This window comes from Chiloscyllium plagiosum, unplaced genomic scaffold (genome assembly GCF_037043375.1).
Source record: "Chiloscyllium plagiosum isolate Xiang-an unplaced genomic scaffold, Cpla_swu_hap1 HiC_scaffold_10, whole genome shotgun sequence".
Classification (NCBI taxonomy): domain Eukaryota; kingdom Metazoa; phylum Chordata; class Chondrichthyes; order Orectolobiformes; family Hemiscylliidae; genus Chiloscyllium; species Chiloscyllium plagiosum.
Window position 1 is genome coordinate 2,607,095 of NW_028270148.1, and position 21,356 is coordinate 2,628,450.

At 55.0% G+C, this 21,356-nt stretch overlaps 1 protein-coding gene across 2 annotated transcripts in view; it reads right to left on the reverse strand.

The window, feature by feature from the left end:
* Nucleotides 1-344: 344 nt before the first annotated feature.
* The window catches only part of LOC122552538 (uncharacterized), a 32,801-nt gene continuing 11,789 nt past the window's right edge, over nucleotides 345-21,356 (reverse strand). The window contains exons 1-2 of one of the 2 annotated variants that reach the window (XM_043695222.2): nucleotides 7,830-8,135; nucleotides 345-4,583 (exon numbers count right to left, since the gene is read on the reverse strand). In XM_043695222.2, the coding sequence (XP_043551157.2) occupies nucleotides 3,099-4,571 (1,473 nt within the window). In that variant the 5' untranslated portion in view covers nucleotides 4,572-4,583; nucleotides 7,830-8,135 and the 3' untranslated portion in view covers nucleotides 345-3,098. Of the gene's footprint in view, nucleotides 4,584-7,829; nucleotides 8,136-21,356 lie in introns of those variants that run through there. The other variant, XM_087991018.1, reaches the window with a different exon arrangement.

Here is a 21,356-nt window from a genome sequence, read left to right on the forward strand (position 1 = left end):
TGTGAAACCTGATGGGTCAGTGCACCTTTGTGGGGATTTTATACAAACAGTAAACTGCTTCTTGCAGCTGGATAAATACCCAATTCCCTCGTATGGGGGATTTATAAACAAAACTAGCAGGAGCTGTACTTCACAAAGCTGGACATGAGCCAAGCACACTTGCAATCGCAGTTAGATGAGGATTGCCAGCTGTATGCTCCAGTTACTGGTCGTCACAGTTTATGTCAACAGACAAGACTGCCATTTAGCATATTATCAGCCTGTGGCATTAGAATTTTCAAATTCTAATTCATCTTAGAATTTGAAAGATCTATCAGACAGGTTTCTTTAAAAACACATAAAGGTTGGTTCATTCAAAGTTTATTCAATGAATATGCAGCATTGGTTAACATACAGTTTGTTAGATGAAAATACAAATGTTTTATTCTCGAAATAAACTCAGGAGCACAGACACAAACACATGTCTTTTCACAGTGTGAAAAGAGACAAAAATAAATTTCCCACTGCAAAGAATCATTTTGAGATGATACACACTGGCCAATAAATTTTAGTTCTCAAAGGTGAACAAAAGGTTTTGGAATGTTCAGGGTTTTATGATTTGATTTGATTTGATTATTGTCACATGTACCAAGATACAGTGAAAAGTATTGTACTGCACACTATCCAAACAAAACATACCTTACATCATTACATCAGGGTAAAATAGAACAGAATGCAAAATATTGTGTGTCAGCGACAGAGAAAGATCAACTCTAAGGTATGAGAGGCCATTCAAGTCTGATAACAGCGGGGAAGAAGCTGTTCTTGTTGGTCCGTTTTCAAACTTTTGTATCTTCTGCCCAATAGAAGATGCTGGAAGAGAGTATAAGCAGGCTGTGAGGGGTCCCGTTCCTAATGAAAGGCTTATGCCCGAAACGTCGATTCTCCTGCTCTTCGGATGCTGCCTCACCTGCTGTGCTTTTCCAGCACCACACTCTGAACTGTGAGGGGTCTCTGATGTTGCTGGCTGCTTTCCCGAGGCAGGGGGAGGTATAGACAGAGACAATGGATGGAAGCCTGGTCTGCCTGATGGACTGGGCTGTGTTCACAACTCTCTGTAGTTTCTTGTGTGGTCTTGGGCAGAGCAGCTGCTGTAACAAGCTGTGATGCATCTGGATAGGATGCTGTCTGTGGTACATCTGTAAAAATTGGTAAGAATTCTTGTGGGCATGCTGCATTTCCTTCACCTCCTGAGGAAGTCGAGACATAGATATACTTTCTTGACTGTTGCATTGATGTGGATGGACCAGGACAGATTGTTGGTGATATTTAGGAACCACCTCCACCTCAGCCCCATATCGACAGACAGGGGTGTGTCCTCCCCTCCACTTCCAGCTCCTTCATTTTGTTGGTGTTGAGGGAGAGATTGTTCCCTTTACACCACGTCACTTCTATCTCCTTCCTGTATTCTGTCTTGCTGTTGTTGGAGATCTGACCCATTACAGTGGTGTCATCAGCAAATTTGTAATTGGAGTTTGAGCAGAATTTAGCTACACAGTGGTGAGTGTATAGGAGGACAGTAAGGGGCTGAGTACTCAGCCTTGTGGGCAGTGCAGGATGGTATTGACCTGGCACATATAGTCCAATCTGGGCAGATGCCTCTGGGACCTCTACCTGCTCAGGAAACAGAATCAAGGATTTTTTTCCGATGACTTTTCAAAGGCAATCAGGTGACTCATGGGATTCAGCACAAAGCTGCTACAGAAACAGACAGCAGCTCCCTTATTCCAGAACTTTTCCCGACTGAAATTCAAAGATAGTAAAACATTGTTCAGATAGAACAGGCATAAAACCCAGCCTCAAATACAGTCCGGCATCTTTTCTGACCAGTACCAACAATTACCTGAAACCACGTGATTTCCAAGATATATCACATTAAAAAAGATGTTCCTCATCCCTTTTATTGAACTATTTAAAATTAACTATCCAGGTATCCCTAAACCTACAAACCCAAGACCCCCCATAGTAGGCTAGTCCAGGCGATTGAGTCACAGGGGATCCAGAGAGAGTTGGTAAGTTATACACAACACTGGCTTGATCACAGAAGACAGAGAGCAGTTGTGGAGGGGTGTTTTTCTGACTGGAGGTCTATGACCTGTAGTGTACAGCAAGGATCAGCATTTTAACTTACTTCTGAATTCACAACATCTCAAGAAATTGGAGCCAGAGTGGATCACTTGGCCCTTTGAGTTGCTTCATGACTTCCTAAGATCAGGTCTGATCAGATTTTGGATTTGTCTGCTGTCTCCTGTCTCTCCCCTATGACGTTTACTTTGTTCTTCATCAAAAATCTGTTTGAGCTCAGTCATAAATCAGTTCAGTCAGCCAGATTGCACTGCTCTTTGGAATAAAGAATTCCAAAACTCCTCAAAGAAGAAATTCCTCCTCAGCTCTGTCCCAAACCAGAGCCCTGTTTTAATCAGCTCCCCAGTTTCTAGACTTCTCCAGGAGATGAAACATTCTTTCAGAACCTGTCCTGTCAAGACCTGCTCAGGATCAGAAACATTTCAAGGAGACCATCTCCCATTGTTTGAAATTACGCTGGTATGAATGCCTTTAGTATGTGCAACTTAACTGGTTGTAATGCACTTTGGGAGGAATGTAGTTTTGAAAGGCATTATATAAATTAAGTTCTTTTGTAAAAACAAATATCAGAATGTGAAATTGATAATTATTTAACCAGGCAGGATTGTAAATTGTGAAGGCAGAGAGGCTGCAAGGAGATGTAGACAGGTTAATGAATGGGCAAATATGTGACAGATGAAGGAGCTTTGAAAATAGTAAAGAATTTGTTCAAAATCTGTGAATTTTGTAAATGTTTATGTTCAAAGGGGTCTGGGTATGCTCTTACAGGAAATGCAATGTCATCTTTGCAGAAGGTGTCTCAACCACATACAAGGTCTCTCCTCAGTGTGACTTTAGGTCATGATATTGAAGCAGACAGGACAATGGATGGAGGTGGGAGATCAGCAGTCAGCACATTGATTGGTGGAACAGGATCTGGGGGTTGAGGGTTGGCAAATGGTCAACTCCTGTTCCTATTTTGTGGATTAACTTTCTTATTTCAGCAAATCAGGGAGTTTTTTAATAGCTTCTGCTCCATTCTTGGTAAACACCTCTTGATTCTGAGTGACTTTTTCACGTGCTGCCTGTTTAGCTGCTTCACATTTTCTCTGAATCTCCTTAAACGTGTCGTCTGTGCCCTGTCCACCCAGCAATGAGCTCAGCTCACCCAGTGGTTGTTGAAGGTGATCCTGATAAATCTGCACGTAGGTTTCAGACAGGGCCTTCACGCTGTCCGAGATACTGACTGCCTGGGACACCTGGATCTGAGTGCTGGCTAAAATCTCTGGAGCACGCTGTGAGACTGCTTCACCCCCAGCACCAAACTTTGTAAATGTGCTCAGGAAACTTTCAGTTAACTTGGGGACAAATTGAATGAATGTGATCATGTCTGCCCAGTTGGATTGGATCTTCCTGAGTACCTTCAGTCCTTCAACTATCAGCTGGAGATTGGTCTTGACAGACTCCTCCTGGGTCTGAGTGTCCTGTATCTCTGTCGATAGTTGCTCACTCTCTTTATCCAAACGTTTCATCTCTTCATAACAGGCTTTGTACTTGTTTTGTGAGTTCTCCAGCTCAGCTTGGACTTGCTTGATCTTCAGTTCTGCTTGTTCTCGAACCTCGCTGAGGAACTTCGTAATTTCCAAGTTGGATTTTGAGGGATCTTTATTTTTGAGATCAGCAATCAGCGTTTTGAGGAACATTAACCCTTTCCCCAGCATCACTGCAAGCTGCAATGGGCTGCTCAGATTGCTCAACAAATCCATAATTTCTGGAATCATCTCCATCATCTTCTTCAGTCCTTGCTCACAAAACTCATCAACGTGAGCACTGGAGCTCACATCATTGTATTGATTAAGGAGTTCCTCATGCCTTTGGGAAACCTCACTCCATTTATTATCCAAATCAACTTTCTCTTTCTCGATTGCGTCCTTCCCTTCTCTGGCTTTTTCCAGGAGTTCCCTTATTTTTTCCATTTGATCCTGGCTGGCAATCTGGGAAGCTTCACACATTTCCCACAGCTCATTGTAAAGATTACTCAGCTCGGAGAGTTTCTGTTCCACTGAAGCTGCGTTTTCCTTGCACTGATTTACACAGGCCTGAACTCTGGCCTGCTGCTTGGTGGAGGGTTCTGCTTGAAGACTCCCCTTCAGTTGGTTACACGTCCTCTGGATGTTACGCAGGTTATTGCTGGTCGCATCAAGTGAGTTTATGGTTTCATTGCAAATCTTCATCAGGCAGCTCTTGAATGACTCTGGCTTTGGAAACAGGGATTTCTTGTCTGGACTGCTTCGCTTCAGTTCAACATCGTTTATTTTTCTGACCTGTCGCACAAGGTCACTTAAAACGGTGACGGATGCAATAGTTGGTAACAGGAAATTCTCCACATTAACGTGGGACTGCACCATCAGGCCAAAGCAGTTAGAAATTTGCTTTTCAGCTGGGAGTTGGGATTGTCTGCCTGACATCGCTGATATTGCCTGCGGTGAGGAAGGGCACAATGAGGAGAAAACACATTTTTAGCTCCAAGGTAAACAGCCTCAGCTTTTCCAACCTGGTGTTGCAACTGAAACTCAATGCCTGGAACCTTTCTGGGAAATCTCCTCTTGCCATAGCCCGTCCCCCACCTCAAGGACTCTTACATTCTTTCTAACTTTCTCCTGGATACAATGCTCTAGTTACCAGCTCACTAGAGCTTTCGAAAGGTTCGACCAAACTTCTCTTTGTTTGCACTCAGTGCCCCTGTTTATGAGAGTGAGGATACCAGATACTTTGCAAACCACACTCTCACTTTGGCAGAGGCCCATGAACACTGGGTCCCTCAGTCCCCGGTTCATACTTCCCTTCTGTGTAAATATCTCAGCTCCTACTCCTCCACAAATAAATTTCAAACACCAGCCGCCTGTCTGTCTAATCTGTTTGTCTCTCTGTGTCCAGTTGTGGCCGATTCATACGTTCTCACTGCCAGTCTCCAGGTTTGGTTTAATTGACAAATGTTGAATTTTTACTCCAGCCCAATGTCCATTTTTTTATTTAAACCAAAAAGCAGCAATGACAGCACTGAGCCCTGAGGAACAACAATTATTCCAGGCCCCAAAACAACCACTGACCACAGTTCCTTCTTTTCTGTCCTTATGCCTTTTTCTTGTCCATAGAACATAGAACACAGAAACGTACAGCCCAGAACAGGCCCTTTGGCCCATGATGTTGTGCCAAGGTTTAATCCTAATCTAAAATAAAATAATTTAGCTTACGCACCCCTCAATTCACTGCTGTCCATGTGCATGTCCAGCAGTCGCTTAAATGTCCCCAATGACTTCGCTTCCACCACCTCAGCTGGCAACGCATTCCATGCATTCACAACTCTCTGCGTAAAGAACCTACCTCTGACGTCTCCTTTATACCTTCCTCCTAATATCTTCAAACTGTGACTCCTGGTACCAGTCAATCCTGCCCTGGGGAAAAGTCTCTATCTATTCCTCTCATTATCTTGTATACCTTGATCAGGTCTCCTCTCTTCCTCCTTCTCTCCGGAGAGAAAAGTCTGAGCTTATTCAACTTTTCTTCATAAGGCAAGCCCTCCAGTCCAGGTAGCATCCTGGTAAACCTTCTTTGCACCCTCTCCAAAGCCTCTGTATCTTTCCTTTGTAGGGCGACCAGAATGGGACACAATATTCCAAGTGTGGTCTCACCAGGGACTTGTAGAGCTGCAGCAAAACCTCGCGGCTCTTAAACTCGATCCCCCTGTTAATGAAAGCCAAAACACCATATGCTTTCTTAACAACTCTATCCACTTGGGTGGAAATTTTGAGTGATCTATGTACTTGCACACCCAGATCCCTCTGTCCTCCACATTGCCAAGAATCCTGTCTTTAATTCGCGTTCGACCTTCCAAAATGCATCACTTCGCATTTATCCAGGGTGAACTCCATCTGCCATTTCTCAGCCCAGCTCTGCATCCTGTATACGTCGCACTGCAGCCTGCAGTAGCCCTCTATACTATCGAGGACACCTCCAAACTTTGTGTCATCAGCAAATTTACTAACCCACCCCTCAACCTCCTCATCCAAGTCATTTATAAAAACTACAAAGAGCAGAGGCACAAGAACAGAGCCCTGCAGGACCCCACTCAACACTGATCTCCAGGCAGAATACTTCCCATCTACAACCTACTCTCTGCCTTCTGTCAGCCAGCCAATTCTGAATCCAGACAACCAAATCTCCCTGTATCCCATACTTCCTGACTTTATGAATGAGCCTACCATGGGGAACCCTATCAAATGCCTTGCTGAAGTCCATATACACCACATCTACTGCTCGACCTGTCTTGTCACCTCCTCAAAGAACTCAGTAAGATTTGTGAGGCATGACCTTCCCCTCACAAAGCCATGCTGACTGCCTTTAATTACTCTATGCTTTTCCAAATAGTCATCAATCCTATCCCTCAGAGTTCCAGTTGGAAACTGACCCTTCTATTCTTTAAGCCTAAGTTCAGGGCTCTTGTGACACAGTGATAGTGTCCACACCTCTAAGCTAGGATGCCTGGCTTCAAGTCCCACTTGCTCCAGAGAATTGTAATGATTCCAGGTTGATTAACAATATCTATCAGCCTAAGTTCTATTTGTGAATTCTATCATGTGGCACTTTGTTTAACTCTTTCATAAAATCCATGTCAACCATATCCACCAAATTCCCTTTATCAATTTCTCTCTCACTTCATCAGAACCACCAATGAGTTTAGTCAAATGTTGGAAAAGCAGTAGGCCATTCAGCCCGTTTTGCTTGCCCTGCCATGCTGACTCTCCTTCGCTTACCTCAAATCCCTCCACCCCAATTACTTCATCAAATCACTGTCAATACTGGTGTTAATGTGACTGGCCTGTAGGATTGATCACACAACCTTTATAAAAGAATAATCAAGTCCACTTTTACAGAAGGCTGAAAGAGGAAAATTAGGAACTACAGAACCAGGCAGCCTAGCATCTGTGGTGGGAAATCGGAGTCTACAGTCAGCTGAACACTTTGAACATTTTCACTTAATCAGGGAGAAGCAGCAGGGATTCAGGGCATGTAGGTCCTGCCTGACAAACCTCACTGAATGTCTTGAAGAAGTGACTGTTAGTAGACAGGGAATATCTACTGGTGTTACTTATTCCCAATGACATTTGATAAAGTCTCTGTAAGAGCCTTAATGAAGATGGAAGCCCATTGGAATTGAGGGCAAATTACTGACATGGTTAGGACATTGGTTAGGTACCTGGAGACAGAGAGGAGGGATTAGATTAGATTAGATTACATTACAGTGTGGAAACAGGCCCTTCGGCCCAACAAGTCCACACCGACCCGCCAAAGTGCAACCCACCCATACCCCTACATTTACCCCTTACCTAACACTACAGGCAATTTTAGCATGGCCAATTCACCTGACCTGCACATCTTTGGACTGTGGGAGGAAACCGGAGCACCCGGAGGAAACCCACGCAGACACGGGGAGAATGTGCAAACTCCACACAGTCAGTCGCCTGAGGCGGGAATTGAACCCGGGTCTCAGGCGCTGTGAGGCAGCAGTGCTAACCACTGTGCCACCGTGCCACCCGGAGGAATAATGGGTAAGTACTCAAATTGGCAGATGTGACCAGGAGGGTCCCACAAGGATCTGCATTAGGGTCTCAGTTATTCATGTAATTTATGAACAAATTTTGATAAAAATATAGAAATGCACTTACCCAAATTTGCTGATGACACGAAGTTGGGTGGTATTGTAGACAGCGTAGCTGATAGCATAAAGTTACAAGGGGATGTTGACAGACTAAGTGAATGAGGAGAAAATGAGGACTGTAGATGCTGGGGATCAGAGATTAAAAATGTGTTGCTGGAAAAGCGCAGCAGGTCAGGCAGCATCAAAGGAGCAGGAGAATCGACGTTTCGGGCATGAGCCCTTCTTCAGGAATGAGGAAAGTGTGCCAAGCAGGCTAAGATAAAAGGTAGGGAGGAAGGACTTGGGGGAGGGGCGTTGGAAATGCAATAGGTGGAGGGAGGTTAAGGTGAGGGTGATAGGCCGGAGAGGGGGTGGGGGCGGAGAGGTCGGGAAGAAGATTTCAGGTCAAGAAGGCGGTGCTGAGTCTGAGGGTTGGGACTGAGATAAGGTGGGGGGAGGGGAAATGAGGAAGCTGGAGAAATCTGCATTCATCCCTTGTGGTTGGAGGTTTCCTTGGCAGAAGATGAGGCACTATTCCTCCAGGCGTCGTGTTGCCATGGTCTGGCGATGGAGGAGGCCAAGGACCTGCGTGTCCTTGGCGGAGTGGGAGGGGGAGTTAAAGTGTTCAGCCACGGGGCGGTTGGGTTGGTTGGTGCGAGTGTCCCAGAGGTGTTCTCTGAAACGTTCCGCAAGTAGGCAGGTATGTGGAGTTAGACCATTGGTCAACCACGATCATGATATTCCCTTTTTGCCAGAGACATTTTCTTCTTCATTTCTCATCTCAACATATTGAATCTGGCCTGGGTCACATTTGAAGAATTCCCTTGACAGACATCACAATCCCACTTTAATCTGTCTATGACAGTATCAGTAAGAGTGACCACTGCACAGTCCTTGTGGAGACATTGAGGATACCCTCCATTGTGTTGTGTGGCACTATCACCGTACTGAATGGGACACAGTTGTCTGTCTTCAGCCAATTCGATTCACTCCACGTGATTTCAAGAAATGGTTAGAGACACTGGATACTGCAAAGGCTGTGGGCCCTGAACACATTCCAGCAATAGGACTGAAGGCTTGTGCTCCACAACTTGCCGCTCCCGTAGCCAAGCTATAGTTACAACACTGGCATCTACCCGACAATGTGGAAATTTGCCCAGGTATGTCCTGTACATGAAAAGCAGGACAAACCTAACCCAGCCAATTTTCGCCCCATCAATCTACTCTCCATCATCAGAAAAGTGATGGAGGGTGTCAGTAACAGTGCTATCGGGCAGCACCTGCTCAGCAATAACCTGCTCAGTGATGCCCAGTTTGGGTTCCCCCAGGGTCACTCAGCTCCTGACCTCATTACAGCCTTGGGTCAAACATGGACAAAAGAGCTGAATTCCAGAGGGGAGGGCAGGGGAGAGGGACAGCCCTTGACATCAAGGCTGCATTCAACTGAGGAGCCCTAGTTAAACTGGAATCAATGGGTATCAGGGGGCAAACTTTCCACTGGTTAGAGTCATACCTGACACATAAGAAGATGGCTGTGGTTGTTGGAGGTCAGTCATCTCAGCTCCAGGACATCTCTGCAGGAGTCCCTCAGGGGAGTGTCCTAGGCCCAACCATCTTCAGCTGCCTCATCATTGGCCTTCCCTCCATCACAAGGTCAGGAGTGGGGATGTTCGCTGATGCTTGCACAACGTTCAGCACCATTCACAACTCCTCAGATAATGAGGTAGTTCATGTTCAAATGCAACAAGATCTGGACAGTATCCAGGCTTGGAATACTGTGTGCAATTCTGGTCTCCCTGGTATATTAAGGATTTTATGAAACTTGAAAGGGTTCACAAAAGATTTACAAGAATGTTGCCAGAGTTGGAATGTTTGAGCTGTAGGTAGATGCTGAATAGGCTGGGCCTGTTCTCCCCCAAGGGTTGGAGGCTGATGGGTAACCTTATAGAGGGGCATGGATAGGGTAAATAGACAAGGTATATTTCCCCAGGATGGGGGAGTCCAAAACTGGAGGGCATAGGTTTAGGGTGAGAGGGGAAAGATATAAAAGAGACCTCAGGGGCAACTTTTTCACGCAGAGGGTGGTACGTGTATGGAATGACCTGCCAGAGGATGTGGTGGAGGCTGGTACAATTGCAACATTTAAAAGGCATCTGGATGAGTATATGATAAGGAAGGGTTTGGGGGATAGGGACCAAGTGCTGGCAAATGGGACTAGATTTATTTTGGATACCTGGTCAGCATGGATGAGTTGGGCCAAAGGGTCTGTTTCTGTGATGTATGGCTCTATGACTCTGCGTGGCAAGTAACATTCGAGCCACACAAATGCCAGACTATCACCGTCACCAGTAAGAGACAATCTAACCACTGCCCTTGACATTCAATGGTGTTACCATCATTGAGTGCTCCCCACTATCAACTTCCTGAGGGCAATCATTGATCAGAAACTCAGCTGGACTCACCACATAAACACAGTGGCTACAAGAGAAGGTCAGAGACTAGGGATACTGCGGGAGTAACTCCCCTCCTGACTCCCCAATGCCCACCCACCATCTACAAGGTACAAGTCAGGAGGGTGATGGGATACTCCCCACTTGCCCTGGATGGGGGCAGCTCCAACAACACTCAAGAAGCTTGACACCGTCCAGGACAAAGCAGCCTCTTGATTGGCACCACATCCACAAACATCCCCTCCCTCCACCAAACATATGACCACCTTCCAAACACCTTCCAAACACATGACCACTTTCATCTAGAAGGACAAGGGCAGCAGATACATGGTAACACCACCCATTCCAGGTCACTCCCTGGCCTGACTTGGAAATATATCGCCGTTCCTTCAGAGTTCCTGGGTCAACATCCTGGAATTCCCTCTCTCAGGGCAGTGTAGTCTAATAACAGCACACGGACTGCAGCGGTTCAAGAAGGCAGCTCACAAGGGGCGACGAGGGACAGGGAATAAATGCTGGGCCCAGCCATGATAGCGGACAAGTGAAGTTTTAAAAAGTCACTAAATATGTTGTTAAAACGTCAACTTTGATTAAAGCCTTGTTACCTGCCCTGAGCTAATGCGGTTAATAATTCACGTCCTGTTGATCATAAACCCGTGACTTATTTTATCGAAGACTCATTCCATCTGACAGTCAAATACATTCCAGATTTTCAAACTCTCCAATGAAACAATCTCTGTTGTGCAAAGCAGCATTGGTTTTACATTCCTGTCTGAACTTGGCTTCCATCTCCCTCGCTGAATGCCATAGGGACTGTCTTCAACTCACTCTCCTTCGAACCACTCTCCCTCCGACCCACTCTCCCCCTCCCAACCACTCTCCCTCTGACCCACTCTCTCCCTCCGACCCTCTCTCCCCCTCCCAACCACTCTCCCTCTGACCCACTCTCTCCCTCTGACCCACTCTCTCCCTCCGACCCACTCCCCCTCCCAACCACTCCCCCTCGACCCACTCTCCCTCTGACCCACTCTCCCCCTCCCAACCACTCTCCCCCTCCCAACCACTCCCCCTCGACCCACTCTCCCTCTGACCCACTCTCCCCCTCCCAACCACTCTCCCCCTCCCAACCACTCTCCCTCTGACCCACTCTCCCTCCGACCCACTCTCCCCTTCCGACCCACTCTCCCCTTCCGACCCACTCTCCCCTTCCGACCCACTCTCCCCCTCCCACCACTCTCCCCCTCCCAACCACTCTCCCCCTCCCAACCACTCTCCCTCCGTCACACTCTCCCTCCGTCCCACTCTCCCTCCGACCCACTCTCCCCCTCCCAACCACTCCCCCTCGACCCACTCTCCCTCTGACCCACTCTCCCCCTCCCAACCACTCTCCCTCCGACACACTCTCCCTCCGACACACTCTCCCCCTCCCAACCACTCCCCCTCGACCCACTCTCCCTCTGACCCACTCTCCCTCTGACCCACTCTCCCCCTCCCAACCACTCTCCCTCCGACCCACTCTCCCTCTGACCCACTCTCCCTCTGACCCACTCTCCCCCTCCCAACCACTCTCCCTCCGACCCACTCTCCCCTTCCGACCCACTCTCCCCCTCCCAACCACTCTCCCTCCGACCCACTCTCCCTCCGACCCACTCTCCCTCCGACCCACTCTCCCTCCGACCCACTCTCCCCCTCCCAACCACTCTCCCCCTCCGACCCACTCTCCCTCCGACCCACTCTCCCTCCGACCCACTCTCCCCCTCCCAACCACTCCCCCTCGACCCACTCTCCCTCTGACCCACTCTCCCCCTCCCAACCACTCTCCCTCCAACCCACTCTCCCCCTCCCAACCACTCACCCCCTCCGACCCACTCTCTCCCTCCGACCCACTCTCTCCCTCCGACCCACTCTCTCCCTCCGACCCACTCTCTCCCTCCGACCCACTCCCTCCCTCCGACCCAGTCTCTCCCTCCGACCCAGTCTCCCCCTCGACCCACTCTCCCTCTGACCCACTCTCCCCCTCCCAACCACTCTCCCTCCAACCCACTCTCCCCCTCCCAACCACTCACCCTCCGACACTCTCTCCCTCCGACCCACTCTCTCCCTCCGACCCTCTCCCTCGAACTCGCTCTCCCTCCGAACCACTCCCTCCCTCCGACCCACTCCCTCCCTCCGACCCACTCTCTCCCTCCGACCCTCGAACTCGAACGCGCTCTCTCCCTCTGACCCACTCTCCCCCTCCCAACCACTCTCCCTCCAACCCACTCTCCCCCTCCCAACCACTCACCCTCCGACACACTCTCCCTCTGACACACTCTCCCCTTCCGAACCACTCTCCCTCCAACCCACTCTCCCCCTCCCAACCACTCTCCCTCTGACCCTCTCTCCCTCTGACCCACTCTCCCCCTCCCAACCACTCTCCCTCCAACCCACTCTCCCCCTCCCAACCACTCACCCTCCGACACACTCTCCCTCCGACACATTCTCCCCTTCCGACCCACTCTCCCTCCGACCCACTCTCCCCCTCCCAACCACTCTCCCTCCGACACACTCTCCCTCCGACACACTCTCCCTCCGACACACTCTCCCTCCGACACACTCTCCCTCCGACACACTCTCCCTCCCTCCGACCCGCTCCCTCCCTCCGACCCGCTCCCTCCCTCCGACCCTCTCCCTCGAACTCGCTCTCTCCCTCCCTCCGACCCACTCTCTCCCTCCGACCCTCTCCCTCGAACTCGCTCTCTCCCTCCCGCCCACTCTGCCCCTCCCGCCCACTCTGCCCCTCCCGCCCACTCTGCCCCTCCCTCCGACACACTCTCCCTCCGACACACTCTCCCTCCGACACACTCTCCCTCCGACACACTCCCTCCCTCCGACACACTCCCTCCCTCCGACCCACTCTCTCCCTCCGACCCACTCTCTCCCTCCGACCCACTCTCTCCCTCCGACCCACTCTCTCCCTCCGACCCACTCCCTCGAACTCGCTCTCTCCCTCCGACCCACTCCCTCCCTCCGACCCAGTCTCTCCCTCCGACCCAGTCTCTCCCTCCGACCCAGTCTCTCCCTCCGACCCAGTCTCTCCCTCCGACCCAGTCTCTCCCTCCGACCCAGTCTCTCCCTCCGACCCAGTCTCCCCCTCCCAACCACTCTCCCTCCAACCCACTCTCCCCCTCCCAACCACTCACCCTCCGACACTCTCTCCCTCCGACCCACTCTCTCCCTCCGACCCTCTCCCTCGAACTCGCTCTCCCTCCGAACCACTCCCTCCCTCCGACCCACTCCCTCCCTCCGACCCACTCTCTCCCTCCGACCCTCGAACTCGAACGCGCTCTCTCCCTCTGACCCACTCTCCCCCTCCCAACCACTCACCCTCCGACACACTCTCCCTCTGACACACTCTCCCCTTCCGAACCACTCTCCCTCCAACCCACTCTCCCCCTCCCAACCACTCTCCCTCTGACCCACTCTCCCCCTCCCAACCACTCTCCCTCCAACCCACTCTCCCCCTCCCAACCACTCACCCTCCGACACACTCTCCCTCCGACACATTCTCCCCTTCCGACCCACTCTCCCTCCGACCCACTCTCCCTCCGACACACTCTCCCTCCGACACACTCTCCCTCCGACACACTCTCCCTCCGACACACTCTCCCTCCGACACACTCTCCCTCCCTCCGACCCGCTCCCTCCCTCCGATCTTCTCCCTCCCTCCGACCCTCTCCCTCGAACTCGCTCTCTCCCTCCCTCCGACCCACTCTCTCCCTCCGACCCTCTCCCTCGAACTCGCTCTCTCCCTCCCGCCCACTCTGCCCCTCCCGCCCACTCTCTCCCTCCCGCCCACTCTGCCCCTCCCGCCCACTCTGCCCCTCCCGCCCACTCTGCCCCTCCCGCCCACTCTGCCCCTCCCTCCGACACACTCTCCCTCCGACACACTCTCCCTCCGACACACTCTCCCTCCGACACACTCTCCCTCCGACACACTCCCTCCCTCCGACACACTCCCTCCCTCCGACCCACTCCCTCCCTCCGACCCACTCTCTCCCTCCGACCCACTCTCTCCCTCCGACCCTCTCCCTCAAACTCGCTCTCTCCCTCCGACCCACTCTCTCCCTCCGACCCTCTCCCTCGAACTCGCTCGCTCCCTCCGAACCACTCCCTACCTCCGACCCACTCCCTCCCTCCGACCCACTCCCTCAAACTCGCTCTCTCCCTCCGACCCACTCTCTCCCACCGACACACTCTCCCTCCGACCCACTCTCTCCCACCGACACACTCTCCCACCGACACACTCTCCCACCGACACACTCTCCCACCGACACACTCTCTCCCACCGACACACTCTCTCCCACCGACACACTCTCCCACCGACACACTCTCCCACCGACACACTCTCCCACCGACACACTCTCTCCCACCGACACACTCTCTCCCACCGACACACTCTCTCCCACCGACACACTCTCTCCCTCCGACACACTCTCTCCCACCGACACACTCTCTCCCTCCGACACACTCTCTCCCTCCGACCCACACTCTCCCTCCGACCCACTCTCTCCCTCCGACCCACTCTCTCCCTCCGACCCACTCTCTCCCTCCGACCCACTCTCTCCCTCCGACCCACTCTCCCACCGACACACTCTCTCCCACCGACACACTCTCTCCCACCGACACACTCTCTCCCACCGACACACTCTCTCCCACCGACACACTCTCTCCCTCCGACACACTCTCTCCCACCGACACACTCTCTCCCTCCGACACACTCTCTCCCTCCGACCCACTCTCTCCCTCCGACCCACTCTCTCCCTCCGACCCACTCTCTCCCTCCGACCCACTCTCTCCCTCCGACCCACTCTCTCCCTCCGACCCACTCTCTCCCTCCGACCCACTCTCTCCCTCCGACCCACTCTCCCTCCGACCCACTCTCCCTCCGACCCACTCTCCCTCCGACCCACTCTCCCTCCGACCCACTCCCTCCCTCCGACCCACTCTCTCCCTCCGACCGACAGTCTCCCTCCGACCGACAGTCTCCCACCGACACACTCTCCCACCGACACACTCTCCCACCGACACACTCTCCCTCCGACACACTCTCCCTCCGACACACTCTCCCTCCCTCCGACCCACTCCCTCCCTCCGACCCACTCCCTCCCTCCGACCCACTTCCTCCCTCCGACCCACTCTCTCCCTCCGACCGACAGTCTCCCTCCGACCCACTCTCCCTCCGACCCACTCTCCCTCCGACCCACTCTCCCTCCGACCCACTCTCCCTCCGACCCACTCTCTCCCTCCGACCCACTCTCTCCCTCCGACCCTCTCCCTCAAACCCTCTCCCTCAAACTCGCTCTCTCCCTCCGACCCACTCTCTCCCTCCGACCCACTCCCTCGAACTCGCTCGCTCCCTCCGAACCACTCCCTCCCTCCGACCCACTCCCTCCCTCCGACCCACTCCCTCCCTCCGACCCACTCTCTCCCTCCGACCCTCTCGCTCAAACTCGCTCTCTCCCTCCGACCCACTCTCTCCCTCCGACCCTCTCCCTCGAACTCGCTCGCTCCCTCCGACCCACTCCCTCCCTCCGACCCACTCCCTCAAACTCGCTCTCTCCCTCCGACCCGCTCTCTCCCACCGACACACTCTCCCTCCGACCCGCTCTCTCCCACCGACACACTCTCCCACCGACACACTCTCCCACCGACACACTCTCCCACCGACACACTCTCCCACCGACACACTCTCCCACCGACACACTCTCTCCCTCCGACACACTCTCTCCCTCCGACACACTCTCTCCCTCCGACACACTCTCTCCCTCCGACACACTCTCTCCCTCCGACACACTCTCTCCCTCCGACCCACTCCCTCAAACTCGCTCTCTCCCTCCGACCCGCTCTCTCCCACCGACACACTCTCCCTCCGACCCACTCTCTCCCACCGACACACTCTCCCACCGACACACTCTCCCACCGACACACTCTCCCACCGACACACTCTCCCACCGACACACTCTCCCACCGACACACTCTCTCCCTCCGACACACTCTCTCCCTCCGACACACTCTCTCCCTCCGACACACTCTCTCCCTCCGACACACTCTCTCCCTCCGACACACTCTCTCCCTCCGACACACTCTCTCCCTCCGACACACTCTCTCCCACCGACACACTCTCTCCCACCGACACACTCTCTCCCACCGACACACTCTCTCCCTCCGACACACTCTCTCCCTCCGACACACTCTCTCCCTCCGACACACTCTCTCCCTCCGACACACTCTCTCCCTCCGACACACTCTCTCCCTCCGACACACTCTCTCCCTCCGACACACTCTCTCCCTCCGACCCACTCTCCCTCCGACCCACTCTCCCTCCGACCCACTCCCTCCCTCCGACCCACTCTCTCCCTCCGACCGACAGTCTCCCTCCGACACACTCTCCCACCGACACACTCTCCCACCGACACACTCTCCCTCCGACACACTCTCCCTCCGACACACTCTCCCTCCCTCCGACCCACTCCCTCCCTCCGACCCACTCCCTCCCTCCGACCCACTTCCTCCCTCCGACCCACTCTCTCCCTCCGACCGACAGTCTCCCTCCGACCGACAGTCTCCCTCCGACCCACTCTCCCTCCGACCCACTCTCTCCCTCCGACCGACACTCTCCCTCCGACCGACACTCTCCCTCCGACACACTCTCCCTCCGACACACTCCCTCCCTCCGACCCACTCTCTCCCTCCGACCCACTCTCTCCCTCCGACCCACTCTCTCCCTCCGACCCACTCTCTCCCTCCGACCCACTCTCTCCCTCCGACCCACTCTCTCCCTCCGACCCACACTCTCCCTCCGACACACTCTCCCTCCGACACACTCTCCCTCCGACACACTCTCCCTCCGACACACTCTCCCTCCGACCCACTCTCCCTCCGACCCACTCTCCCTCCGACCCACTCTCCCTCCGACCCACTCCCTCCCTCCGACCCACTCTCTCCCTCCGACCCACTCTCTCCCTCCGACCGACAGTCTCCCTCCGACACACTCTCCCACCGACACACTCCCTCCCTCCGACCCACTCTCTCCCTCCGACCCACTCTCTCCCTCCGACCCACTCTCTCCCTCCGACCCACTCTCTCCCTCCGACCCACTCTCTCCCTCCGACCCACTCTCTCCCTCCGACCCACTCTCTCCCTCCGACCCACTCTCTCCCTCCGACCCACTCTCCCTCCGACACACTCTCCCTCCGACACACTCTCCCTCCGATACACTCTCCCTCCGATACACTCTCCCTCCGACACACTCTCCCTCCGATACACTCTCCCTCCGACCCACTCTCCCTCCGACCCACTCTCCCTCCGACCCACTCTCCCTCCGACCCACTCTCCCTCCGACCCACTCCCTCCCTCCGACCCACTCTCTCCCTCCGACCCACTCTCTCCCTCCGACCGACACACTCTCCCACCGACACACTCTCCCACCGACACACTCTCCCTCCGACCCACCCTCCCTCCGACCCACTCCCTCCCTCCGACCCACTCTCTCCCTCCGACCCACTCTCTCCCTCCGACCGACAGTCTCCCTCCGACACACTCTCCCACCGACACACTCTCCCACCGACACACTCTCCCTCCGACACACTCTCCCTCCGACACACTCTCCCTCCCTCCGACCCACTCCCTCCCTCCGACCCACTCCCTCCCTCCGACCCACTTCCTCCCTCCGACCCACTCTCTCCCTCCGACCGACAGTCTCCCTCCGACCCACTCTCCCTCCGACCCACTCTCCCTCCGACCGACACTCTCCCTCCGACCGACACTCTCCCTCCGACCGACACTCTCCCTCCGACCGACACTCTCCCTCCGATACACTCTCCCTCCGACACACTCTCCCTCCGACACACTCCCTCCCTCCGACCCACTCCCTCCCTCCGACCGACACTCTCCCTCCGACACACTCTCCCTCCGACCCACTCTCTCCCTCCGACCCACTCTCTCCCTCCGACCCACTCTCTCCCTCCGACCCACTCTCTCCCTCCGGACCCACTCTCCCTCCGACACACTCTCCCTCCGACACACTCTCCCTCCGACACACTCTCCCTCCGACACACTCTCTCCTTCCGACCCACACTCTCCCTCCGACCCACTCTCTCCCTCCGACCCACTCTCTCCCTCCGACCCACTCTCTCCCTCCGACCCACTCTCTCCCTCCGACCCACTCTCTCCCTCCGACCCACTCTCTCCCTCCGACCCACTCTCTCCCTCCGACCCACTCTCTCCCTCCGACCGACAGTCTCCCTCCGACACTCTCTCCCTCCGACACTCTCTCCCTCCGACACTCTCTCCCTCCGACACTCTCTCCCTCCGACACTCTCTCCCTCCGACACTCTCTCCCTCCGACACTCTCTCCCTCCGACACTCTCTCCCTCCGACACTCTCTCCCTCCGACACTCTCTCCCTCCGACCCACTCTCTCCTTCCGACCCACTCTCTCCTTCCGACCCACTCTCTCCCTCAAACCCACTCTCTCCCTCAAACCCACTCTCTCCCTCAAACCCACTCTCTCCCTCCGATCCACTCTCTCCCTCCGATCCACTCTCTCCCTCCGATCCACTCTCTCCCTCCGATCCACTCTCTCCCTCCGATCCACTCTCTCCCTCAAACCCACTCTCTCCCTCCGATCCACTCTCTCCCTCCGATCCACTCTCTCCCTCCGATCCACTCTCTCCCTCCGATCCACTCTCTCCCTCCGATCCACTCTCTCCCTCCGATCCACTCTCTCCCTCCGACTCACTCTCTCCCTCCGACTCACTCTCTCCCTCCGACCCACTCTCTCCCTCCGACCCACTCTCTCCCTCCGACCCACTCTCTCCCTCCGATCCACTCTCTCCCTCCGATCCACTCTCTCCCTCCGATCCACTCTCTCCCTCCGACTCACTCTCTCCCTCCGACCCACTCTCTCCCTCCGACCCACTCTCTCCCTCCGACCCACTCTCTCCCTCCGACCCACTCTCTCCCTCCGACCCACTCTCTCCCTCCGACACACTCTCTCCCTCCGACACACTCTCTCCCTCCGACACACTCTCCCTCCGACACACTCTCCCTCCGACACACTCTCTCCTTCCGACCCACTCTCTCCCTCCGACCCACTCTCTCCCTCACACCCACTCTCTCCCTCACACCCACTCTCTCCCTCACACCCACTCTCTCCCTCACATCCATTCTCTCCCTCCGACTCACTCTCTCCCTCCGACTCACTCTCTCCCTCCGACTCACTCTCTCCCTCCGACTCACTCTCTCCCTCCGACCCACTCTCTCCCTCCGACCCACTCTCTCCCTCCGACTCACTCTCTCCCTCCGACCCACTCTCTCCCTCCGACCCACTCTCTCCCTCCGACCCACTCTCTCCCTCCGACCCACTCTCTCCCTCCGACACACTCTCTCCCTCCGACACACTCTCTCCCTCCGACACACTCTCTCCCTCCGACACACTCTCTCCCTCCGACACACTCTCTCCCTCCGACACACTCTCCCTCCGACACACTCTCCCTCCGACACACTCTCCCTCCGACACACTCTCTCCTTCCGACCCACTCTCTCCCTCCGACCCACTCTCTCCCTCCGACCCACTCTCTCCCTCACACCCACTCTCTCCCTCACACCCACTCTCTCCCTCACATCCATTCTCTCCCTCCGACTCACTCTCTCCCTCCGACTCACTCTCTCCCTCCGACTCACTCTCTCCCTCCGACCCACTCTCTCCCTCCGACCCACTCTCTCCCTCCGACCCACTCTCTCCCTCCGACCCACTCTCTCCCTCCGACCCACTCTCTCCCTCCGACCCACTCTCCCTCCGACACACTCTCTCCTTCCGACCCACTCTCTCCCTCCGACCCACTCTCTCCCTCCGACTCACTCTCTCCCTCCGACTCACTCTCTCCCTCCGACCCACTCTCTCCCTCAGACCCACTCTCTCCCTCAGACCCACTCTCTCCCTCAGACCCACTCTCTCCCTCAGACCCACTCTCTCCCTCAGACCCACTCTCTCCCTCAGACCCACTCTCTCCCTCAGACCCACTCTCTCCCTCAGACCCACTCTCTCCCTCAGACCCTCTCTCCCTCCGACCCACTCTCTCCCTCCGACCCACTCTCTCCCACCGACCCACTCTCTCCCACCGACCCACTCTCTCCCTCCGACCCACTCTCTCCCTCAAACCCACTCTCTCCCTCAAATCCTCTCTCCCTCCGACCCACTCTCTCCCTCCGACCCACTCCCTCCCTCCGACCCACTCTCTCCCTCCGACCCTCGAACTCGAACGCGCTCTCTCCCTCTGACCCACTCTCCCCCTCCCAACCACTCTCCCTCCAACCCACTCTCCCTCTGACACACTCTCCCTCTGACACACTCTCCCCTTCCGAACCACTCTCCCTCCAACCCACTCTCCCCCTCCCAACCACTCTCCCTCTGACCCACTCTCCCTCTGACCCACTCTCCCCCTCCCAACCACTCTCCCTCCAACCCACTCTCCCCCTCCCAACCACTCACCCTCCGACACACTCTCCCTCCGACACATTCTCCCCTTCCGACCCACTCTCCCTCCGACCCACTCTCCCCCTCCCAACCACTCTCCCACCGACACACTCTCCCACCGACACACTCTCCCTCCGACACACTCTCCCTCCGACACACTCTCCCTCCGACACACTCTCCCTCCGACACACTCTCCCTCCCTCCGACCCGCTCCCTCCCTCCGATCCTCTCCCTCCCTCCGACCCTCTCCCTCGAACTCGCTCTCTCCCTCCCTCCGACCCACTCTCTCCCTCCGACCCTCTCCCTCGAACTCGCTCTCTCCCTCCCGCCCACTCTGCCCCTCCCGCCCACTCTCTCCCTCCCGCCCACTCTCTCCCTCCCGCCCACTCTCTCCCTCCCGCCCACTCTCTCCCTCCGACACACTCTCCCTCCGACACACTCTCCCTCCGACACACTCTCCCTCCGACACACTCTCCCTCCGACACACTCCCCCTCCGACACACTCCCCCTCCGACACACTCCCCCTCCGACACACTCCCCCTCCGACCCACTCCCTCCCTCCGACCCACTCCCTCCCTCCGACCCAC